The 25,340-nt window shown below is 34.9% G+C and overlaps 1 protein-coding gene across 1 annotated transcript in view; it reads left to right on the plus strand.

Moving 5' to 3' along the window:
- The window catches only part of rab15 (RAB15, member RAS oncogene family), a 51,791-nt gene extending 38,003 nt beyond the window's left edge, over positions 1–13,788 (plus strand). The window contains exons 2-7 of the mRNA XM_030127789.1: positions 1,149–1,209; positions 2,735–2,795; positions 7,696–7,773; positions 8,325–8,414; positions 9,519–9,584; positions 13,259–13,788. Coding sequence (XP_029983649.1) covers positions 1,149–1,209; positions 2,735–2,795; positions 7,696–7,773; positions 8,325–8,414; positions 9,519–9,584; positions 13,259–13,420 — 518 coding nt within the window. The 3' untranslated portion in view covers positions 13,421–13,788. The remainder of the gene's footprint in view (positions 1–1,148; positions 1,210–2,734; positions 2,796–7,695; positions 7,774–8,324; positions 8,415–9,518; positions 9,585–13,258) is intronic.
- The last annotated feature ends 11,552 nt before the right edge of the window (positions 13,789–25,340 follow it).

The raw sequence follows: 25,340 nt of genomic DNA on the forward strand, positions 1-25,340 counted from the left end.
ACACAAGAACACCAAAACACTTGTTGACAACAGCAACAAATCCAACTTTAGCAATTTTTGGGAATCATGTTTATGGCCACCTTCTAGCCCAGATCTAAACCCTCTGGATTCTGCTATTTGGGGCGTTTTAGAACATGCTACCAATAGAACATCACACAGCAATGTCGACTTTCTTAAAGATACTATTAAAGAAGAATGGGAGAAGTTGTCACCCGAATATTTGAGGAACATTTGCGCAAGTTTCAGGAAGCGTGTGAAGGCAGTTATTGAGAAAGAAGGAGGACACATAGAATAAAAACATTTTCTATGATGTAAATTTTCTTGTGGCAAATAAATTCTCATGACTTTCAATAAACTAATTGGTCATACACTGTCTTTCAATCCCTGCCTCAAAATATTGTAAATTTTGCTTCCCCACTCTGTAGAAGTGGACTAACTGAAAGACACATTGAAAAACATCAGATATGTGTCTGATTTAGGACCACATATGAAAGTAGACTGGATATGATTTGAAAAAAATTAGATTGATCATATTATATTGTATCATAGTGTCATTAAAAAAAAAAAAAAAAAATCAGATATGGGTCACAAAAACAGTCATGTTTGGGCCAGTTTTACCTGCAGTGTGAACGTGGCCTAAGTGCTGATCATAATAAAACAAAGGCCTGGCTGTGATTTTCTGTCTGTGAACAATATCCCACAGTTTAAGCTCTGTTTTTTTCTTTCTCCCGTCTCGTTCTGGGTGGCGTTCTGCGGCACTCAGCTCAGCTATCGTTTTGCCCTTCTCCCTTACTTTCCCTCCTTCGTGATCGATGCCGAGAACTGAACCAAACGAGGACTCAGCTTACCGGATCATTAAACCAATCTCCTAACACACTGATTATACAGGGATGATGCGACTCTCATTGCTTTAATGCGCTCTGTGATGTTCCAAAGCTGCAGGAGATACTGTTAAACCTTCATCTGTAAAAGTCATGGCTGGTTTAATTGGCTGCGGCCAATTATTGGGTGGGAAGTTCAAACATCTCCCAGACATTCTGCAGAATATTTAACCTGAGCAAAACATATCGAATATCAAATCAATCCAGACATTTTCTATCTGGGAATGTGATATTGTGTTTCCTAACCATATCTTCTCTCTCTTACAGGAGTCGACTTCAAAATGAAGACACTAGTAATAGATGGTATCAAAGTCAGGATACAAATATGGTAAGACCTAACACACAACAGCAGATAATAGTGATAAGTGAAAACCTTGTGATTTTAATAGAATAGGCCTTCAACATGACCCCTTGACATTCTGCTGTTGAAATATTAATGCTTTCAATATCAGATGTTTTTAATTATAATGTGTTGTTATTTAGTAGACTGGGTTTTGTTGCCATGCATTTAAATACAGTTCATTCATAAACTCAGGAAAACAACAATACATGACTAAGATGCCTTTAATGTACCGTTGCAAAATGTTCAGATGTTGTATAAAAAATAAAATTTATATGTGTGTGTGTGTGTGTGTGTAGATAATTTAGCCCATTTATATGACCAAAAAAATCAGATAATCAGATAATTGTAATAATGCAATAGTGACGTAAGACTCAAACGTTCTATTATTTTCCAAATATATTCTATGATTTTTTTTTCCTTTTTTTTTTTTTTTTTTATTCAAGAAAGTAAAAACAATATATGATGCATTTTAGATACAATGCCTTAAACTGTCTTTCTTAGTTTAACCAACCAAATCCCCACCACCACCACCCTTCCCACACACATACAAACTGCCATTAAACATGAACCAATAAATAAATAAATAAATAAATGACTTTTTTTTAAAAAAAGGCGGGGGTGGGGTGAGGGGGCACAGAAATATAAATAATGATGTAGGTTTTTTTTGTTTTTGTGTTTTTTACACATGCAGATATAAAACATCATAATAAATCAGATAAACAGATATAGATGCTCAAAGACATCAGAGTTCTGAAGAGAAGTGAAGATTGTGAAATGCTTGAGGTTTACCATAAATACCTTTCACCCTTAATGCATTGTGATATACAGTTACACCTTGTAAATTGTTAGAAGAAGAAGCTACTGCAATTTTTTTTACTGTAGAAATTACAGAAATTTGTTACAGTGAAAAACGCACAATTGGAGACTTTTCAATTTTATTTTATTTGTTTTTCTATTTATTTATTTAAAATCTTTTTATTGAAAGTAGAACAGTGACAATAAAAAAAAAGTCATATACAGTATCCAATATATATACATCTGCACTCACATGTACGCACACACACACACACACACACACACACATATATATATATATATATATATATATATATATATATATTTTTTTTTTTTTTTTTTTTTTTAAAGGTGGTGGTGGGGGGAGAGGTCTGCACACTAACTTAATAATAAAACAATATATTCTATAGAGGGCTGCCAAATTGAATAAAATAACTTTATATTATCTTTTAGTGAAAATTTGATTTTCTCCAAATGTAAGTGTTGCATAATATCTTTCAACAGAACCTGATGAGTTAGAGGATTTTTGTTCTTCCAGTTGAACAGAATTAGGCGTCTGGCCAGTAGTGTCACAAACTTCAAAACAGACTTTTCCATTTTTGTCTCAGTATTCTAACTATTATTTCTAAAGCATATCTAATACATGTTTAATTGCACATTGAAATAACAATGTGTGTTTCTTGTGATATATGTGTTCTTTGTTTATCCATTCCAGGGACACTGCAGGCCAGGAGAGATACCAGACCATCACTAAGCAGTACTACAGACGGGCACAGGTACTTCAAGGCCATCCCACTCTGTTTATTTGTCACACACTAACGTGATGTTATTACTGATGAGCGCTATGACGGATTTTAATCAAATCTGCTTCTTAAGTGAAATTAGTTGCAGTCACAAGAAGAAGTCAAGCTTTATGTGTAGCACTGCTCTGGTTTCTTGGATGATCTAGGTTCATTCATGTGTCTAAAGTTTCACTCTGCAAACAAAAAAGGGAATGAAAAGAAAAGAAAACCACTTCTGATCTCGGCTAAATCAACCAGACATGCTGATTCCAAATATAAAATCGGAGGGGTGTTTCAGAATAGAGCTGTTATCTGCTGTAACTGTCTGTCTGCAGGGATGGTGGGTAAGAATAGAATAGAATAGAATAGAATAGAATACAATAGAATACAATACAATACAATACAATACAATACAATATCTTTATTGTCATTGTACCAGGTACAATGAGATTTAAAAGAGCCATCCTATCTGTCCATCATATAAAAAGCTACAATAAACAAGAATAGACGTAATCAGCTTTGACTTCAGTTGAGTCAGTTCTGTCTGGATTGTCCTTGTTGAGGCCTTTAGGTGCTGAACATGTCTTCAGTTATTTGTTTATATACTGTATGTATCCGCATCCATGTATGCAGGGTGCATATGTATGTTTCTTTGTTAACTTTATGAAAAGAGGTGATGACACGCACATCCAGTCACTAAAAGGTGTGCAGGATCCCAAAAAAACAGTGGATGAAAGAATCAGATAAGATCCGTACAACCTGTGAGCTCCTCAAAAAAAAAGATTATTCACCACAAGTAGTGACGTTTCAGGCCACAGCCGTTCATCAGACTTGGGACAGATCATGCCACACAGCTGTTTATATATGGCACTAATTGCAATATCATTTCTATCAATATCAATATATTACAATATTGAATTTCCATCACCTGTCACATGATATTGCAATTAGTACCCTATATAAACAGCTGTGTGTCATGATCCATCCCATGTCTGATGAAGGGCTGTGGCGGACCTTATCTGATTCTTTCATCTTTATTAACTTTAACCCATAAAGGCCCAAACATCCATCACCGACCAAAACCATCCACTGATGTAACTGTTTAATACCTGTGGATCCACGAATCCTATCAATCCATGTAAATAATTGGTGTAAAATACAGTTTATCATTTTTTCATGGTCATCAGATATGACCCACTTGGACATTTAGAGGCTCCATAGTTACCATGGAAATACCGTCATCTTCTACAACATTGATTCACCAGTAAAACCCATGGAGTTGGATCAATGACAGTGGATGGAGACACTTGGTTTATGTTCAGTTAATGATAGATTTGGCTGAAAAAGTCACTTTTTCTTCAGTTTTCACTGTTTTTTTATATAATAACCCTCAGTTTTAATCTGAGCTTTTATGAACATCTACATGATCAGTGAAATGAATGTAGGACAATACATGATTTATGCTGATAAAATACAAAAATACAGAGGATAATATTGTAAAAAATGATGATTAATCACTTAAGAAAGGTTAGATATACAGAAAATGTAATTTGGGAACTGTTATAAAAGTAGTGCTGGGTTTAGACAATCAATAAATCAATGAAAAATATTAAAACCAAACATATAATACTCTTTGACACTACTTGGATTGCAAGAGAAAACAAATGTGCATAAAAGATCTATTATATATATTAGGTTGCAAAACACAAGTGGAAACATTGAACATTTTCACCATATAAATAAATAAAATATGACAAGCGAAGAAAACGCCGCCTGCATCTGTGCTGTGTGAAAAAACACCCAAATGATGAAAAGCACTGCCTTAAAGAGCGTGACATGGAAATAAACCACGGAGCATAATATGAAATGACAGATGTTTTTCAATCAGAACAACATATACACATGTACTGTGCAAAAGCCTCAGGTCAACAGGAGGTTTGTGGTTTCCAGTGAGATTATAGTGACATATTATGGTCTGTATATGCATTTTCAGCCTCGGTAACAAGATGTGAATGCAATACATGGGAAATACAAGAACAGAATTTAAAAAAAGGAGAAAAAACAGGCCAAAGTGACCAGTATGTCCTGTTGTACTTAACACGTCTTCAGTCCTTTTATTCAGACAATATAAGATTTAATGCACTATTCTTCTGGTGTTTCATTCATTACATATCAGATTTTTTTTTTTTATTATTTGCACAATTTTTTGTCATAGGCACAGGGGTTACACTAAATACTGACTGGAAAACAAAACATGGAAAAAAGGACTGTTGCACAGAAAATTAATCATCAGTGTTTAAAAAATAAGTACACGAGTCAGAAACAAGTCTGAGGTTTTCTGATATAAAAATACAAGCCTTTATTACCTACAGGGACACAGATACATAGTCTTCAGGGCAAAAAGCAAAATATAGGTTTGATTTATTTATTTATTTTTTTTCTATTGCCTGTAGAATCCATTTAACAGTTTAGATGTTGTTTGGTTTAGCTCAGTTTGTAATGCTGTTTAAATCATTTCCCTGTATTTTCTATTCTATATATAATAAAAAGACAGAGAAATATAAATTATGCTCATTCCAACCGTGTAAAAATGGCAGTAGCTAAAGGTCTTTTGCCCAGTACTGCTCATACATTACTGTATACATACTGTCATAGTCAAGGGCCATACTGAACTGTATAATATACAACCAGGCCAAAAAATAAATAAAAAAAGTCACACGTTCTAATATTCAGCCTATATCTCATCATTTTGCTAACATTGATTCACCACTTAAACATAGATTATTTTTATGTTCAGTTAACCTCTCCATTTCCACCAGATCTCCGGCGATCCTGTCACAATTTTGTATTAAATACATTAACATTTCTATATTAAAAATTTTGCCAACATATGCTGTACCTTGTTAGAAATATTTGATTCTCAATATTTGAGTCGCTTCGTTACAGTACAGTATTCCTGAGCATCAAAAAATAAGTATTGAAAGACTCACCTTAATAGTGTTTGAAACTAATGGAACTAGTGTATGCACTTACTTAAAAAAAAATAAAATAAATAAAAATCTGAAACTACATTTTAACACCTTTCAAATGAGGTGTCATTGACTAATTGTGGCCTTCTGGTTCTTCAGTGATAAACTTTGGAACTTGGCATGGTAAATAAGCAAAAAGTAACAAACAAAAAAAACTCGTGTAAGTCAGTTTTTCTTGAGTTTTCTCTGTTTTAATGTCATAACCTCTGGATTTGCTTTGACTTGTTTTGAAAAGCTGCATGATCAGTAAATTAACCCTGTAAAGCCCGAACCATTAAATCATTGACCGAAAATTCCAGTTCTTTGAAACTGGAGCCTTTACTGGTCCTTTAAACAACCAAAAAAAAAAGTTTTCAAATATCAATTTCCATGTATGATATTCAATTTTGTATCATATTTGATACATCGGGTCTCAATGCTTAAATATTATTATTTCTGAACAAACAAAAACATATTATAACACAAACATGTCTAACAAATTGGTAATTCCTTTTCAAAATTGGCAAAGTTCTGCCTCCTTCCTCATTAATTTAACCCTTTCATGCATAGTGGTCACTAAAGTGGACAGCGATTCAAAGCTGTTCTCTTGTATGTTTATGGATTTTATTGTTTTAGTTCCATATGAGCCAAAACAGTGGACGCTTATGCACCATCCCATTCACTGCAATTCATACCATTACTGTAACTTAGCTGTTCTTGATAAATTTAGACTGCAGTAACATCATTGAGTGTAAATCAATTTTGTGTTATTGTCATGAGACTGTAATTGACAGGTTTTTGTTTTTTTGTTTTTTTAAACAAAAAAGTTTTTTTTTTGCATATTCTCTCCATAAAGTGAGTAATAACTAATATTACAGTATGTTAAAATGGGACAAAACATCAGATTAGCAGCAATAAAAAATGTTTTTCATAGTTTTCACACAGTATATCAGTAAATACATGTTTCTTTGCTTCAGAAATTAAACTCATAGTGTCCAGCTGAGTGGATATTTTTTGCAATTCCATGAAAAATAGGTTCATAAAAATTTTTTTTTAAAAATTCAATGGCTGTGTTTTGTTTTTTAATGCTTAAAGAGGAATAAAACACTCAGGAAAACAATCTTGATTAACGGTTTCAAAATTCATGCATGAAAGGGTTAATCTTGTAGCGTCACTGGAAAGGCCTCTGGTGAATGAATTCCTCCCCCCTGGTGGATTATCTGTGTATTGCATGTATCTAATTGTATACATCAGGTTTGTAGAGGTAAAAAAAAAATCACACTGATCACGTAGAGGACTTCAAAACTCATGTATTAAATACGATACATTTGGCGTTATAGGGTTAATTATGGGAAAATATATACTTTCACTGATAAATGCAAAATGCAGAGGATAATATAATAAATGCTGATAAATTACTTGGGAACGGTTAAATGTAGAGAGAAATCCATCTGAAAGTCATTGTAGGTCCTTTTTTTTATTTTTTTATTTTTTTTCAACTGGATGTTGTACCTTCATATAAAAGATAACATCAGAAGGCTCCTGCTTGTCCTCTGCAAACACCACTCTGGTCTTGTATGAATTTTGCCTTTGCTTTAGACGAATAAATAGATTACATTCACCACAACTGAATTTACCATTTATCAGAAACTGGTAATATGATTGAAACCAAAGTGCCCTGTTCCTGTTTTATGCAATGAAACAGTTCCGTGGACATCTTGCCAGTAGCTTTTAAAATAAATTGCATTTGTCTGTTACTGGGAGTCAGTCTTTAAAGTGGTGCTTTGTTTTGCTTTGTTTTGCACTAATTTGATTGATTGAGCGTCTGTGCAGTTTTTTCGCTCCAGAAGCATCTGTTTTCTAAATCTTTGACCATCACTCTTTAGGGAATCTTCCTGGTGTATGACATTACAAGCGAGCGATCCTTCCAGCACATCATGAAGTGGGCCAGTGACGTGGATGAGGTGAGTCATAAATATCCTGGGATTTGAGAATCTGATAAATCAAGCGCGGTGGAAAATCAACAAGCCCTTTTTTTTTTTTTCTCACGGTGCAGAAAAGGGCAAAACTGACAAAACTACTTACAGTGCAGAGGCCTCGGTTTGACAAAGACCAGATGCCTGACGTCCATGTGATAAAAACCAAATGCTTTGCCCTGGCGCTTACTGCTATTATCTGCTTATTACGTTCCATCTTCATTTTCAAATATCTGTCATCATAGTTTGAACCTTTAGTCATAAGCACATTTTTTCCTTTTATAGTCACTTCTCTCCTCCTGCTTCCCCTTGTCATTCCCAGGTGATTTCATTCCACTAATTTAGTCATAATGATCTCATTTCCGCCACTGAATATAGACTCTATTGATCTGGGCACACTTCACACTTGTTTTTAATATAAGGTCTCATTTCCTGTTCACTTCCTGACGTTTGGAATCTCTCGTTGTGCTGTTTTGTTTTTCTCATTTCTTTTCCGTCTCTGTAAATATCCTTTTGTTTGCTTCATATCCACTACGCAGTACGCCCCCGAGAAAGTCCAAAAGATCCTCGTAGGGAACAAGTCAGACGATGTGGACAAGAGGCAGGTGGCCACCGAGCAAGGCAGCAAGGTGGGTCAAACACTGGGTTTATGTCGTGGATATTTCACAGTGGATTAGCGGTGAATCTGAATTATTCTAGGTCACAGTCAAGGTGAAGTTTATTTATATAGCACACAGGTGTCAAACATGCGGCCCGGGGGCCAAATCTGGCCCGCCAAAGGTTCAATTCCGGCCCGCGGGATGAAAATGCAAAAATGAACCTGAACAGTCAAGGTTGTCCAAATCATTTTGGTTCAGGTTCCGCATACAGACCAATGTGGTTTCAAGCAAAAATAACAACACAATAACCCATAAATAATGACAACTACAAATTTTCTTTGTGAAAAATCATGTGGAAAAAATTTAAGTGAAAAAAATAAGATTGCACAGTGAAAATATTTACATTTACAAAACTGTTCTTCCACAATAAAATGCAAATAAATATATAAATAAAAACAAAGATGAACAACCTGAAATGTGCAATTTTAACAATATTCTGCCTGTTACTAAATGTTTTGTGCATTTATGGATCCACTGTCATCTGTAGTTGTTAATAATAAGAGATGGAATGTTGTAAAAATTGTTCAAATTTTAGTTCCAAAATCCAAAATTTTAACAATATTCTGCTTGTTACCAAATGTTTATGTAACATTGTGTGTAATGTACATGTATAAATAATAAGTCGAGGCATAATATTGTTAAAATTGCACTAATTTTTCAAATGAAATTTCTGTTTTTTCAGGTTATTCACATCTTTTTTGTAAAATCTAAATATTTTTTGTACTAAAACAAAAAGAAAAACTTAGATTTGTCACTATTTATAGGTTATTAAGTCATTATTTTGCTGGTTTGCTTGAGATCAAATTGGGCTAAATATGGCCCCTGAACCAAAATGAGTTTGACACCCCTGATATAGTACATTTAAACAACGCAAAGATCTGTACAAATCTGCAGATACAAATACAAGATATACTAAAGCTGATTAAAAAAACAGATACACAGTAATTGGATAAATAGCATCTAAAACACAACCAGAAGACAAAACAAATAAATGACACACACAAGTATTTAAAGCCTGTTTAAATAGGTGGGTCGGTCTTTCTTCTAAATCTCTAAATGTCATCTTTCTTGCAGCTGGCCAAAGCTTACGGAATGGACTTCTTTGAAACAAGTGCCTTCACCAACCACAATATCACAGAGGTGAGGTCATCTGGCATGAGTTAAAGGGCAGTTTGTAAGAATTATAATTAACCCTTTCATGCATAGCGGTCACTACAGTGGACAGTTATTCTACAGCTGTTCTCTTTTATATACAAGGGTTTTGTTATTTTAGTTCCATATCAGTTAACACAGTGGACACTTATGCATCATGTAACTTTGCTTTTCTTGATAAACCTGATATGTAGTGAGATGTTTGAGTGTAAATCAATTGCTGATTGTTAATAGACTGTAATTATCATTTTTTCTTTAACAAAATGGGGTTTTTTTTGTATATTATCTCCATGAAGTGAGAAATAACTAGTATTAGAGTATGTTTAAATATGAGAAAACATCAGATTAGCAGCATTAAAAGTGTTTTTATTTCATAGTTTTCACACAGTAGATCAGTAAATACATGTTTCTTGGTTTCAAAAATTAAACGTATCGTATCCATCTGAGTGGACATTTTTTGCAAATCCATGAAAAATAGGTTCATATAAAAATGTTAATCACATTGTTTTTGTTTTTTTTTCATGCCCAAAGAGGAATAAAAATAGGGAGGAAGAATTGTGATTAAGGTTCTCATAATTCATGCATGAAAGAGTTAAAAAAAAAAAAAAGAAGAAGAAGAAGAAGAAGAAGAAGAAGACAGAGCCAGTGCTTTAGTACAGTCTCCCAAACATCACCACTGTTATAGAATCACTGCTTACTAAATATAGCACAAAAGGATATTTACGGCCAGTCTGTGATGTTTTTCTCCTTCAAGTTGGAGTTATTTCCAGCCATCTGCCTCCATTTTCATTGTACCTTAGAAATGATTTCATTGTTCTAGCTGTGTGGATGTGTAGCTCAGGGACATCCATGTCTGGGTGCTTGCTCTTTATCCAAATAAAAATTCCAGCCTTTTTTCAAAACTGCTATTTTTTTCCCCAAGACCTTGATTTTATGTACTTTTATATCTGCATATAAACCTACTTTTTTGTTGGTGTAGACTGTACCTGTTATGTGTAGTAGAGAAGTTCATTTTAAAAAATGTATGAATGAATGAACGAATGAATGCATAATCCACAGTAAATTATGTTTTACTGACAGGAACGTTTTCAAAACAAAAGTGCATACGTATTACACAAACCAGTTTCAGTAGAATCATTCCAGTACCGACCAGTTAGTGAAATCATATCTAGTTTATTATCTGCTTTCCTCATGTATTTCTTATCTTGTAAGATGATGTACACAGTCAATGAAAACTTTGAGACCATATTTTTCTTGAATCATTCTTTTATATTGGCATACAGAAACAAAAATCTAAAGTTTCAAGAATAATTTCAAAACAAAAAACTTAACAAAAGAAAAAGGCACCTGCCAAACACAAAGTCACAACAGTCAATACCTGGTGTCACTCTCTCTGGCCCTGGATGTGGTCTATGGTCAACAGAGCCTGTTGTGTTGTGGCGTTCAACCAGGTTTCTGATCGTGGGTTGGGACAGCCCATACATACGCCTGGCTATATCACTGGAGCTCAAACCGGCCTCCACCATACCCAGTGCCCGGAGACACTGTTCACGTGATAGACGTAGCATGATGCCGTTCACTGGACTAACAATGGTGGCCTTTTCTGGGCCTTTATATAGGCCTTCAAAACTAATCCTCAAATTGTGCAGATACCCACTGAGTATTGCTCACTGTGTATTTGGTCCGCTTTTGCAAAGAGACCAACCCATGCGCAAAGAACCGTGACAACATGACAAGTCATTGTTATCTCAACTACCCAAGCACTAAGTCATCAATAAATCCACAATGAATAATTACAACCCCCCTACAAGTACACTGAACAAAAATATAAATGCACCACTTTTGTTTTTGCTCCCATTTTTCATGAGCTGAACTCAAAGATCTAAAACTTTTTCTGTGTACACACAAGGTTTATTTCTCTCAAATATTGTTCACAAATCTGTCTAAATTTGTGTTAGTGAACACTTCTTCTTTGCTGAGATAATCCATCCACCTCACAGGTGTGGCATATCAAGATGCTGATTAGACAGCATGATTTTTGCACAGGTGTGCCTTAGGCTGGCCACAATAAAAGGCCACTCCAAAATGTGCAGTTTTATCACACAGCACAATACCACAGATGTCACAAGTTTTGATAGAATATGCAATCGGCATGCTGACTTCAGGAATCTCCACCAGAGCTTTTGCCTGTGAATTGAATGTTCATTTCTCTACCATAAGCCATCTCCAAAGGTGTTTCAGAGAATTCATGAAGAAGACTGTGCGAGGAAAATGATGGTCACACCAAATACTGACTGGTTTTCTGACCCCCCTGGACCACCCAATACAGTAAAACTGCACATTTTAGAGTGGCCTTTTATTGTGGCCAGCCTAAGTCACACCTGTGCAATAATCCTGCTGTCTAATCAGCATCTTGATATGCCACACCTGTGAGGTGGATGGATTATCTCAGCAAAGGACAAAGGAGAAGTGCTCACTAACACAGATTTAGACAAATTTATGAACAATATTTGAGAGAAATAGGCCTTTTGTGTACATAGAAAAAGTTTTAGATCTTTGAGTTCAGCTCATGAAAAATGGGAGCAAAAACAAAAGTGGTGCGTTCATATTTTTGTTCAGTGTAGAAATATGCAGAAATTTCTACCTCAAAGTTTCTATTGACCTTTGTGTATACTCTAAAATTCAACTATGAGAGAAACTGTTTTCCATAGTTTATTAAGACTTTCACACAAAATTCCAGACTTTTCAAGGCCTGGAAAACAGCATTTCAAAATTCCTTACTTTTTCAGACTTTCAAGACCTGTATAGAGAATCACAAGACACTTACACAGAAACCACATAAGACTGTGCAAGGGCCGTCCTGAGTTTTATAATCTTTTAGAATATTTTTGCCTCTTTTCCTACCTGTTCTAATCCTTTCTTATGGTGAACCGACGCCTCATAAACCTACCGAGCGGTCTGTAGTCTGTGCTCACTGTGTCAACGTGATATTTTAGTACATTATTTTGGAAACCAACGAAGAAATTAACAGGTTAAGACAAAGGTTTTTAGGAGGTAAAGTGTTTCTGAAAGGAATGATAAAAGGCTTTATGTTGATCTGAAGGAAAATGAATGAGGTTTGACAAAACCTGAAGTAGAGGCGTACACTACTGTAGTATTAAACCATAAAGACCCAAACATCCACTGGCGACCAATATCATCTACTGATCTAAACTGTTTAATACCTGTTGATCCACTAATCCTATCAATACATGTAAATAATTGGTGTAAAATACAGTTTGTCATCTTTTCATGGTCATCAGATATGACCCATTTGTCCATCTAATGTCATTTATCCAACTCCATGGGTTTTACTGGTGAATCAATGTTGTAGAAGATGATGGTGTTTCCATGGTAACTATGGAGCCTCTGAACGTCCAAATGGGTCATATCTGATCACCATGAAAAGATGACAAACTGTATTTTACACCAGTTATTACACATATTGATAGGATTAGTGGATGAGCAGGTTTTAAACAGTTAAAAATCTGTAGATGGTTCTGGTCGATGGTGGATGTTTGGGTCTTTATGGTTAATACAGAGCTTCAGGATCATGTGAAAAAGTCACAGAATGAGACAAATGTGTCCAACTATTGATGCATTTTGTCATTTTTTTGCTTCAGACTTTCACAAGATTGGCTGAACAGGTCCTGGCAGCCAATAAAAAAGACCTGGACCTTCTCCGGATGTCCATTAATGATGAGCTCAACCTTGCTGCTCTGGAGGAAGAGGAAGGACTCTGCGACAGCGCGGCTGGCGACCAAAACAAAGGCTGCTGGTGTTAAAGAAATGACATAAACCTTAGTTGAATATCTGCCAGTACCAGACACTTCGCACATTATGGAAAATGTGTCCCGATTCCTTTTGAGTTGAAAGACGAACATAAAACTACACTTTAAACTCAGCGATGTTTGTGGAACGATGCCAAAAATGCAAATGGGAACAGTTTTCGAGGACAACATTTTTGGATAAAGTGCCAAGTGTGTGGTAAATGAACCAACCGAAAGTCCAAATGTCAAGGTTTCCTGCAGAGGGACAAAATGTTCACTGTCTAAAACACAAAGTTTCCTGCTCAGTTCTGTGTTTCTTTCATGTAACCAGATGTTGTATTTCCATTATCAGTCGGTAATTTGCATAATTTGGATGAAGATAAGAGACAAAAGCAGCTATATACAGGGTGGGGAAGCAAAATTTACAATATTTTGAGGCAAGGATTGAAAGACAGTTTGAAAGACAGATTCAAAGACCAATTAGTTTATTGAAAGTCATGAGAATTTATTTGCCACAAGAAAATTTTACATAATAGAAAATGTTTTTATTCTATGTGTCCTCCTTCTTTCTCAATAACTGCCTTCACACGCTTCCTGAAACTTGCTCAAGTGTTCCTCAAATATTCGGGTGACAACTTCTCCCATTCTTCTTTAATAGTATCTTCCAGACTTTCTCATAATAGTTTTGCTCATAGTCATTCTCTTCTTTCCATTATAAACAGTCTTTATGGACACTCCAACTATTTTTGAAATCTCCTTTGGTGTGACGAGTGCATTCAGCAAATCACACACTCTTTGACGTTTGCTTTCCTGATTACTCATATGGGCAAAAGTTTCTGAAAAGGTATGGATAATAGTGTTAGGTATGATTATGACATCAATATATGTTTGGTTTCAAAGCAATTGACGTAGTGCCTGCTGAGAAAAAAACAACTAAATGTTCATTGTAAATTTTGCTTCCCCACCCTGTATATATAAGGATTTTGTGCAGAAATAGTCTTGATGAAGAGACAAGGAAATGATTCAAAGCTGTCCACGAGTGACTTTTTTCAGAATGATGTATTTTCCTGTTCCTAATATTGATCATAGGGCTCGGTGCCTTGCAAATTAATAATGTTATTGACTACATTTGGCCTTCATCCACCCCTTTAGTGTTCTCTTTCTATAGACTGTACACCTGCAGCCTTTCTAACCATTGAATGCATTAGATGCAGTGTAAGAAATTACCACAAGAGGGTGCTATGTGCATTGCAAAAACAGCACACACTGAAGAGCTGATCAGTGTCGAAAGATGCTTATGTATGATTTTTTTTAATTTTTGGGGGGGGTTGTGATCGGACTTGTAATAGTTCTCTTTAACCCTTTCATGCACTGTCCACTCCAGTGGACAGTTCTTCTCGAGCTGTTCTCTTGTATATTAATGGGTTTTGTTGTTTTAGTTCCATATCAGCCAACACAGTGGACGCTTATGCACCATCCCATACACTGTAATTCAGACCATTACTGTAACTTTACTGTTCTTGATAAACCTGATCTGCACTAACATGTTTGAGTGTAAATCAATTGTTATTTGTTAGACAAGAAGTTTTGTTTTTTGCATATTATCTCCATGAAGTGAGTAATTACTAGCATTAGAATATGTTAAAATGTGAGAAGACATCAGATTAGCAGCATTAAAAATGTTTTTATTTCATTGTTTTCATATCACTTTCTGATATTGGGTTTTAAACACATGTTTCTTTACTTCAAAAATTAAATGCATGGATATTTTTGTAACTCCATAGGAAAAAAAAAACTCGATCGCATTGTTTTTTTCATGGCTAAACACTGAAGAAAAATATCTTGACTAAGGTTCTCATAATTCATGCATGAAAGGGTTAAAGACAGTAAAATAAAATGATATATGCAGCCATTTTACTTGTTATTTTAATGTTTTTTTCATGCAGCTTGTCATGTCATCGCATAGATATACCTTGAGGGAAACACAGAGAGCAAAGTGATTATGTTGCTCAGTAGCAAAAGGTATTTTTTACTTCATAGTCTTTATTTATAGCAGAAAATATTCTATAGAACAGATGGTTTGATAACTGCCAGTTGCATTGTACAGTACATACCGGGTTTTTCCAAAGCATTATACTGATAAGATAAACATACACCATGAAATTTAATGTCTTACCATTAGAGGGCTGTATAAAAAAGTCCACAGTGATATTCTAGATGGTCTCAAATATTCTCCCTTGTGAATATAATGATGTGTCAGTCATTTTGTCTCTTTTCCCACTTTTGTATAGAGCCCAGTAGAGATGCAACCCACACCCACACCCCCACACCCTCCCACCCCACCCCAGACACACTGAATAAGGGATAAGCGAGAGTTTTGCATGCGATCCACTCTTCTTTCCTTTCTTTTATTGCAACTTCAATGAAGTTACTAATCAACTGATGGTAATACAAGTACAGCATTTGACCAGAGTTGCCTGTTGGAAACCTACACAGAATGACCATCATAGGACTAACTGGCTATGTTTTTTTTTTTGTTGTTTTTTTTTTGCAACTTAGTATTACAAAAAGCTACTTTAAACAGTTGTGTCTGTGTGCAGTGTGTGAAATGGCAGTATGTTGTACTGAATGATGTTCTGGATTAAGTTCTAGATACACAAAGTATCAGCTTTTGTTTGGTTTTTTGTTTTCTTTTGGACTTCTTTAATTGTATTTGTGGAAATATATTACATGCAACATGTAAAATGCAACATGCTATTCTTGGAGATAAGATGTCAGATGTTTATGAGTAAATACTTGCAGATATATGACTCAGTGCCACGGTGTCTTCTTGGTTGTAGAGAAAAAAAGTGAATATTAATTATAAATATGATTTCATGAAGGTGTGAATGAGTGATTGCGTGTGCTGTACATTTCAATAGCGTACTTGTATCACATTAGGTTGACCAAATGTTTCACTATATATGATTGTGTAGCATTTTATCCTTTTTCTTCACATCCTTCATATTTAGATAATGTCTCCCATTTTGATTTTGAAGGAAGCACATAAGTTTAAGCAGATGTAAGTCAGGTTTACAATAATATTTATCCAAAATTTAAGAAAATCTTGTAAAAAAAAAAATTTTTTTAAATTTCTGGTTTGAGGGTTCATTATTATTCGTTGTATTTATTGTATTCATTATTCAGATCATACTGTTCATATTACTGACTTTTTTTTTTTTTTTGGTCATTTTGTTGGTTGTTTTATCAATTTATTGTCATATTGGTCCTAATTTTATTTAGTTTGATTCATTTGTTAAATTTTATACTGATTATTTTCTTAATTTTCTGTTCACTTTGTTCATTACTTTGCTAATTTCTTGCTAATTAAAAAAAATATGTTATTTGTTCATTTTTATCATTCAATTCATGTTATCTTCACTTTTTGTATTGTTTTCTCCATTTTACTACTTTCTACTTATACTACTGTTAATTTATTTCAGTTTGATTCATTTTATTAATTACATTTCAACAAAGTGTAATCAATATCAACATCATTGTGGTGCTTATTAAAGTATCAGATTTGTTTTTTTATTCTCAGAAAACGATCAGGTAGTGTCAGGTAGTTTCATTCATCACATGTCCCACATTGTTCAATACAAGTATACTTTTAGTCCCACATCTGGCTATTTTGGAACAGGTCACTGAAACCAAACTATCGGTCCAGATGTTAAATAATCTGTCATACAAATTAAAGTACTTATTGTTCCTCCAGTCATGAACGATTCAGTAGAGGTGTATGCAATCTTCACAAATGTCTTCACAAAAGCTTTTCTGACCTTTCATGCCACACTCTCCCAACGATCAGCAAGTAATATGAAGCAGAAAAATTCACCCAAATATTATTTCCAGATCACATTTGCTTAAGATTCAATCTACATATATGTGAAATATGTACAGCAGTAACAACAAAAGTTTCAAGGAAAAAAACAGCTTCCAGAAACAGAAGCGATAGTATTTAGTGAGACCTCCCTTTGCATCCCTATTTTTTTCCCTCCCTATTTTAACCATTTTACTCAGACAGTATTAGACTTATTGTGTTCATTTTCAAATATTTTACACCAGGTTTCATTCAACAAATGTCAGATGTTTCTAACTGTTTGTTCTGCTTCTTGTCAAGGGGTCAGAGGTCACAATAAATAATATTAACCTTTAGAAACCAGTCAGTGTGCAGTTTAAGGATGTGCACATATTTCCTGTATTTCCTTGTATCTGAAGAAAAAAAAACACAAATAAGTGTTTATGCTTATTTCAACCTTTGAAAAACAACAAAGCTAAAGGTGGCCTAAGGCTTTTGCACAGTTCTGCATATGCAAACAAATGGTTTAATCACTTTAAAACAGATTCACCCTGATCTTATTCCTACATTAAAGTAAGGTGCTCCTTCTGCATAAAAAAAAAAAAAAAGAAAAAAAAGGCTGTAAAGAAATATGAAAGAGGTTTTATCTGCCACTGAGGATTTTTTTTTTTTTTTTTTTTACCAGAAGATGAAAGTGTCTTTATGAAAGAGTTTCAAACTCTGCATCACCATCAGAGGAATTGCCTGTGAACCTCAAAGGAGCAAAAAAAATGTCAACAATAATTCATACACAGATCCCTTAGTCAATCTATGAACTTTTCAACTTTTTTTGTCAAACTAACATCCTCTGTTATGTTCAGAATGAAACCACATGCACCGATTTATTACATTTTATATCATCATATATCAGCATAAATCATATAAAACGTCTCTTTTTGTTTCAGATTTGTTGGATGATTCTTTAAGAAAGGTGAGAAGTCAGAACTTTTCAAAGTCTTTCAGCTGTTGTTGGGTATTATGGCTGAAAGCTGCTTTTTACTACAACTGAAAAGCCAAGATATATATGTATAAAGCCTCTGAGTGTCTTATATTTCTTTAAAAGTACAGCTAGTAGATCTCCAGGCTGAAAAGAGACGATAGTGATAACACTGGTCAACAACAAATTTATTGTTTAAGTTTTTTGAGCTGATTTAGGATCATTTTGGTGTGCTGAATCCAAAAATCACATTAATTTTGCTCAATCAGGTCAATTTTCTGAACTGTGCTACATATTGGCTTTTTAACATTTTTGCTTACATTTATGGGCATTTTCACATCATATGATACAAAATTCTTTCATATTTCTTGCAATAAACGAGTTCTGAAGATTTTACTTTTGCCAATTTATGATTAATGGGTTTTTTAATATTACAGGTGAATGAAATGGCTTCGACTAGAAGATCTTGCAAAAATAAGCCTGACGTATTCTGCTACATCTGCAGTGAATACACCATTGTACCTAACAGGAATCAAGTCACAAGTTTCATAAAGTGTGCTTACCAATCTTATTTTGGTATAAATTATTATATTTTGTGAGAAGATCAAATTTTTCAAAATCAAATTAGCAAAAAAAACCTGACCTGATTGAGAAAAACAGATGTCATTTTTGGATTTAGTGCATTTTTGTGCAAAATGGTCCTAATTCAGTTGAAAAAACCTGGACAACTTGCAAAAAACATTTTTTTGTAACCCAGTTTAATGATAGTCTTGATATTTTCTTTTATTTTTCAGTATAAATATCCTCTCAGCACAAGTATAAGCATGTCCAGTTTCCCAGTTTTCCACAAAACAACTAACAACAAACAAAAACTTAAACTATGAAAAAAAAAAAGGGAAAAGTACCCCCCCCCCCATTGGTCTGCATTCACTTAATTGCAAGTGTTATAGCTATTCTATTCTGTTCTGTTTTCTATAGATGTTTTATCAAAGTAAGAGAGGAAAGGCTTCCATGTGATGTCAAATTTCTCAGTTGATCCTCTAAGGGAAAATTTGATCTTTTCCAGTTTCATTAAAGACATTACGTCCGTTATCCAGGCGTGTTCTGCTGGAGGTTTAGGCAACTTCCAAAGAAGGAGGATACATCTACAGGCAATCAAAGAACCAAATGCTAACACATTTAGTTTCTGTGTGGTGAACTTAGGATAATTCAGGTGGACTCCAAAGATGGGCAAGGTGTTATATCAGTGTCTAAAACTGTAGACATAATCTTAAATTTTTTTTTCCAGAAACCAAGGACCAAAAGGTATGGGCAAGGTGGGATGGGACGGAGGCGCATCTTTTCTTTTTTTTTTTTTTTTTTTTTTCTTCTCCATAAATATATTTATTGTTGTTTTCATTGTTTTATAATAACAGGAAATAACACAAGCACATCAAAACAATCCCTACCACCCCCCACCCACACAATAGCACCCACTCCCAGTGCAACAAAACATACTTGACAGACACAACCTAAATGTCTATACAGAAATGTCCTTGAAAAATTGCAAAAAAAGGTGTCCAGATATTAGAAACGTCTTTGATCTTTCCTTTATCCAAGTATGTCAGCTTTTCCAGTGTCAGGTTAGAAGACGTTTCTTTAATCCATTGGTTCGCCGTGGAGCCATATCTATTGCAGGCTTCATTACACTGTAAGCCCGGACTTTGTATTTACTAAAATGCTTTAATTACAATGTACTTAAATGATTTAAGTTTTATTACATTACTATAAAATGTTAAGTATATTCTACTAATTTATAGACATAGTCGAAAGTATGAAAAAGTTTCAGTTGAATGGATTTATATCACTAAGTTTTAGTCATGACCACGCCTTTTTGTCTCCGCATTGCATTGTGGGTATTGGGCATGTTGTTGAAAATGTGTTCTTTTTATGTGTAGGGGTTCAGCAGGGTTGTGGTATTAGTGTTAATTTGGACTTAACATGTGTATGGCAATGTTTATTGGCCTTTTTGTGTTTGTTTTTGTATTTTTGTAGAGCTGCACCATGAGTGAGAGCCATAGGTCAAACAACAGCTTTCCTGTTGATTCACTGTAATTTGTAGTCAATGCAAATCTTTATACCTTACCTAATCTGAAGCATTTCCAGTAGCAGTATATTACAATGTGCTATCTTCCTGTCTAACTTCCATCCACGCTATTATATCTTAAGTTGAATAGTTAAACAAAGCAATTAATATTATGAAAGATTTTAATTTAGTGGTTTCCAACCTTTTTGGCTCATGACCCCATTTTAACATCACAAATTTCTGGTGACCCCAGACATTCAAAACAGAGACATTTTTTTTTGCTAAAATTAATTTGTTTTTGACCATGTAATAGTTTGCTATATCATATTTCAAATAAATGTTAATGTTAGAGGACATTTAGTCTATATAATGTATATTATTATGGACGGAGGCAGTAAATCTAGGTGTAGATTACTGCACAAAGTGAGGATTAGATTTTCCTTGGTCAGGATATGTACAGTCAGTCCAGCTTGGATTTACAAGGCTGACAATTAATACTGAACAAACAATAACTCAAACTATGAATTATGAAAGAGCTGCAGCATCTGAAACCGACCACAATGAACATTTGAAAGATAAACAGTACCACAGTGCTTCAGTTTCAGCTTCAGAATTTGTCATGTCTTTTATGTATTGGGATTGTCTCTCTCAACTCATCATATATTTTTTATTAGTAAGTTTTTATTTATATTTATATCAATTACAAAAAATTTCAGGCGACCCCATTTGAATTCCAGGTGACCCCACATTGGGTCCCGACCCCAAGGTTGAAAAACACTGTTTTAATTTAAATTAACTTGAAACTGAATACAATGAACTGATGATATTAAGTCTAATGACTATACAAAGCATTAGACATCGCAACAAATTTTAAGTTAAATTAACTTGGCATTTAGTGTGTTATACTTAAATTACAATTCCATTTAAATCAAGCATTTAAGTTTAATACACTCAAGTTTTCATGACTTTTTACTTAAGTTTTTTAAGGTAACCAGTTTCCTCAGATTTTTTAAAGTAAACTCAACTTATCTGGTTTTACAGTGCAGTACCAGGAAAATATTTTGCCAGTTTAGCTTTGCATAAGTGCATTCTATGTAACACCTTAAATTGTATTTGGTTAAGATGGGCACAGGATGAGGAGTGATTGACTTGTAATTTGGCTTTATCCCGTCTGGACACTTTAACACTCCAGCAGTACTCTATCCAAAGCACTTTTTGCTGTTGAAAAAAAAAGCTTCTTTAGACACTTGGACGTTGCTCCTGAATTCAACCACTAGATGACAGATTTACTCCATGACCAACTTGTCACAGGCTGTATTTTGGGTGTAAGCAACATGTTGAGTTCTACTAGAAATATTTGCAACAATAAACAGACCCATCCGTTACCACACAGTCACGTAAAAGCCGTCTGGTGGTCACTGGATTGAAATATCTTGAATAGTCTGAATAGCCCACATCATTTCACAACCGTTTTACTGCCTGTCAGTTTGAGCACAATGCAATGAACTAAACAATAACATGTTTTTACTAGTCACTGATGGGTGGATGGGAGGGTGGGGGGGATGGGGGGGTCTCTCAGCCAGAATTTTAGGGAAAAAAGCTGTAAACCTTTTGTTCATCACCTCATCTGAGTCGTTAATGTTGCGAACTCATTAAAGCTCTTTGGGGTGGAATTAGCATAATGATGAATATGCATGTGGAACTGTTGTCTGGGTTGACAGATACGACAGCTCAGTATCTATCACTAGGCTGAGTGACACACTGACACACGTACAGAATAACAAGCCAACACGCACACTGACACGTATCACCCACGCACACACATGTACACACATATATTACATGAAAGAGGCCAGATTTACTGCGTCTCCAGAGCAGGAATCGTCATCACCGACTGCGTTGGAAAGAGTAATGATCATTACCTGGAGTAATGAGTAGCACATTACTCCAGGTAATTGCAGCAGTCTGACATTCAGCCATATGGTGTGTGTGTGTGTGTGTGTATATGTGTGTATGTGAGAGAGAGAGCCAGTTTGTGTGTATGTGTGTAAATGAGTGTGAAAGGTTAGGATTGGGTGATAAAATTGTGTCTGTGTGTGGGAAAGTGGGAAAGATTGAGAAAGACATGATAAGGACAGGTATGTAATTCACAAAGAAGAGTTCATTCATGAGGACACAAGAGCTAGAGCTGGGTTCTCTTGACCTTTAAACCATAAACACTTACAGTTCTGTGCACACTAGTCATGCTGAACTTATAACGGCATGGCAACAAACTGTCTACTCACTAACTGAGGCTGGAAGTAAGATGATGAAAAAGGAAACTAAAGGAGTCAAAGAGACTTCGAGAAACACTTTGATAATATTAACCCTTTCATGCACGAATTATGAGAACCTTAATCAAAATTTTTTCCTGAGTGTTTTTATTCTTCTTCAGGCATGAAAAAAACAATGCGATTGAAAATTTTCTTCTGAAAAATAAAATTTAAAAAAATAAAATAAAATAAAAATAATTTAAAAAATGTTAAAAATACATTAAAAAAAATAATAATGAAAACAAATTCGTATGGACCTATTTTTCATGAAGTTGCAAAAATGTCCACTCAGCTGGTAATAAAGATATGTGTGAAAAAAAAAAACCCAAAACAACGAAAACAACAAAATCCATGAATATAGAAGAGAAAAGCTGTAGAATCGCTGTCCACTGTAGTGACCAGTATGCATGAAAGGGTCAAACAAAAGAAAAAAAAAGTGCTATATTTTGTATTTCTAACTAAAATTTTCATTAGTATGATAGGAATTACATGCTCTGAATTTCAGCTAAAGAATGTAGTATGTTGAATTTTAAAAATATGGGCTGGATTTATTTATGCTGATGGTCTAGTGCTGTGGTTCTCAACTGGTGTGAAGTGTGTGTGTGTGTGTGTGTGTGTGTGTGTGTGGGGGGGGGGGGGGGGGGGGGGGGGGGGCTCTACAGGGTGTCCCATAAGTCTCCAAACATAGGAAAAATAAACGTTTCTTGACATAAACCATTTTTATTTATATAATATGCTCTATATGACTGCCATTTTGTCGGGAACACATTTCAATGCGTGTCTGCTGAAGAACTATAAAGACGAATTATAAAGAAATACATGTTAGAACCATATATGTATGGAATGTATTATATATGTATGTATTATATTGTCTCCTATGTATGGAGACTTATGGGACCAACTGTATATATACATACATACGATACTTACGTGATATCCTTCTCTAAATGGTCATATTCCTTTGTTTACAGAACATACTGTGCATTAAGGTCATATTTCACAACACAACATACAGTCACAAAAAAATTATTAGACCACCCCTTGTTCTCTTCAATTTCTTGTTCATTTTAATGCCTGGTACAACTAAAGGTACATTTGTTTGGACAAATATAATGAAAACAACAAAAATAGCTCAAAAGAGTTTAATTTCAGAGCTGATATCTATCCATTTTTCATGTTTTTTTTTTTTTTTTTTTGATAATAACCAAAATCACTTCAGTTCTTACATCAATAGCTATGGCATTGTACTGCCAAAAACAGTGTGTTTTCTTTTCTGTCTGTTTTAGTCACATGATACACACAGGAGTTAATACTTGATTGCATAACCAGGGGTGTAGAATTGCATAGGGACACTAGGGACATGCCCCTACCAAATTTTGCCACTACTGTGTTGTCCCTACCAATACAACCGCTGTCCATAGTGTTTAGTCAATGATTATGGCACACAAAGGGTTAATTGTCGGTCTCTGCTTGAAGTCCCGCCTCTAATCTAATTATCACTCTCTGATTGGCTCTGCGGTTTTGCTATCGCTCATGTGATTGGCCATCCCCGCTGTTACTCCATCTACTTGTAAAAGCTACAGCTAGCCGCTAGTTGGACAGGACAGGAAAAAAAAAAAGAAGTTTGACAGGACAGAGGACAGGAGGCAGTTCATATCTCCAACCGCTTAGCATAAGTTGTCAACATGTTTGTATTTGTTCTGCCTGGGTCATGTCAGCTAGATGAATATCAGAGGTGTCATTTACATTCACGTTTGTACTGACTGTTTACCTGCATGCACGTGTGTATGCGTGTCCGTGCATGCAGGGCCGGTTAGTGGTACAGACTGATAACTGATAACATGATAATTTCTCATTAATTGTCTTAAAAATAAAGAAATGAGAGGGAAAAAGACATAACAACAGCCCCCCCCCCCCCCCTAATTTCTCAGGTGAGCTCTCCCACACCGGTGCTCACTGTGTGTGTGAGTGACAGACAGTGGAGCTGAATGACAGACAAACTGGGGTAGAACTAAACATCCAAGTAAAGGATGGAGAGTTTATCACCATGAAAAGGCCTTCCAAGGCCTTAACTGCACAGTTTAGAAGAGGAGAAAAGAGGAGGCAGAAAAATAATCCAATTATAGAGGGATGTAACCTTTTATAATATTAAAAAAAAAAAAAAAAAAAGTTTGCTGTTACTACCAAAAGCTAGCTGAACTGAAATGATGCAAAGTTGGCTAATAATGGATGATATGGATGATAATAGATGATGAAGAGATGAGATGTCTGCTAAGGTGTGTGGTTTACTGAGGCTGAGCTGGTTTATATATGTTTCTGTGTGGTTTTTATATGTTTCTATGTGGTTTATATATGTTTCTATGTGGTTTATATATATTTCTATATGGTTTATATATGTTTCATATGGTTTACTGCTAGTTGGCTGGTTTATAAATGTTTCTATATGATTTAATCATGTTTCTATATGGTTTGCTGTTTGTTGGCTGTTTGATATATGTTTCTATGTGGTTTACTGCTGGCTGCTTTGTGCATCTCCTGTCATGCTTCATGTATCTCCTCTTCGTGCCCCCCCCCCCCCCCCCCCCCCCCCCCATATGTATGTGTGTGTGCATCTGTGTGTCTTTTAAGGGGGGGGGCACCAAATTCATATCTCGCCTAGGGTGCCCAAATGGCTAGAACCGACTGACTGTGATTGTTTGCTTGTTTGATCAGCTCTAAATGATGTGAAATTATGGTCGCAAATG

Source organism: Sphaeramia orbicularis, chromosome 24, assembly GCF_902148855.1.
Source record: "Sphaeramia orbicularis chromosome 24, fSphaOr1.1, whole genome shotgun sequence".
Classification (NCBI taxonomy): Eukaryota; Metazoa; Chordata; class Actinopteri; order Kurtiformes; family Apogonidae; genus Sphaeramia; species Sphaeramia orbicularis.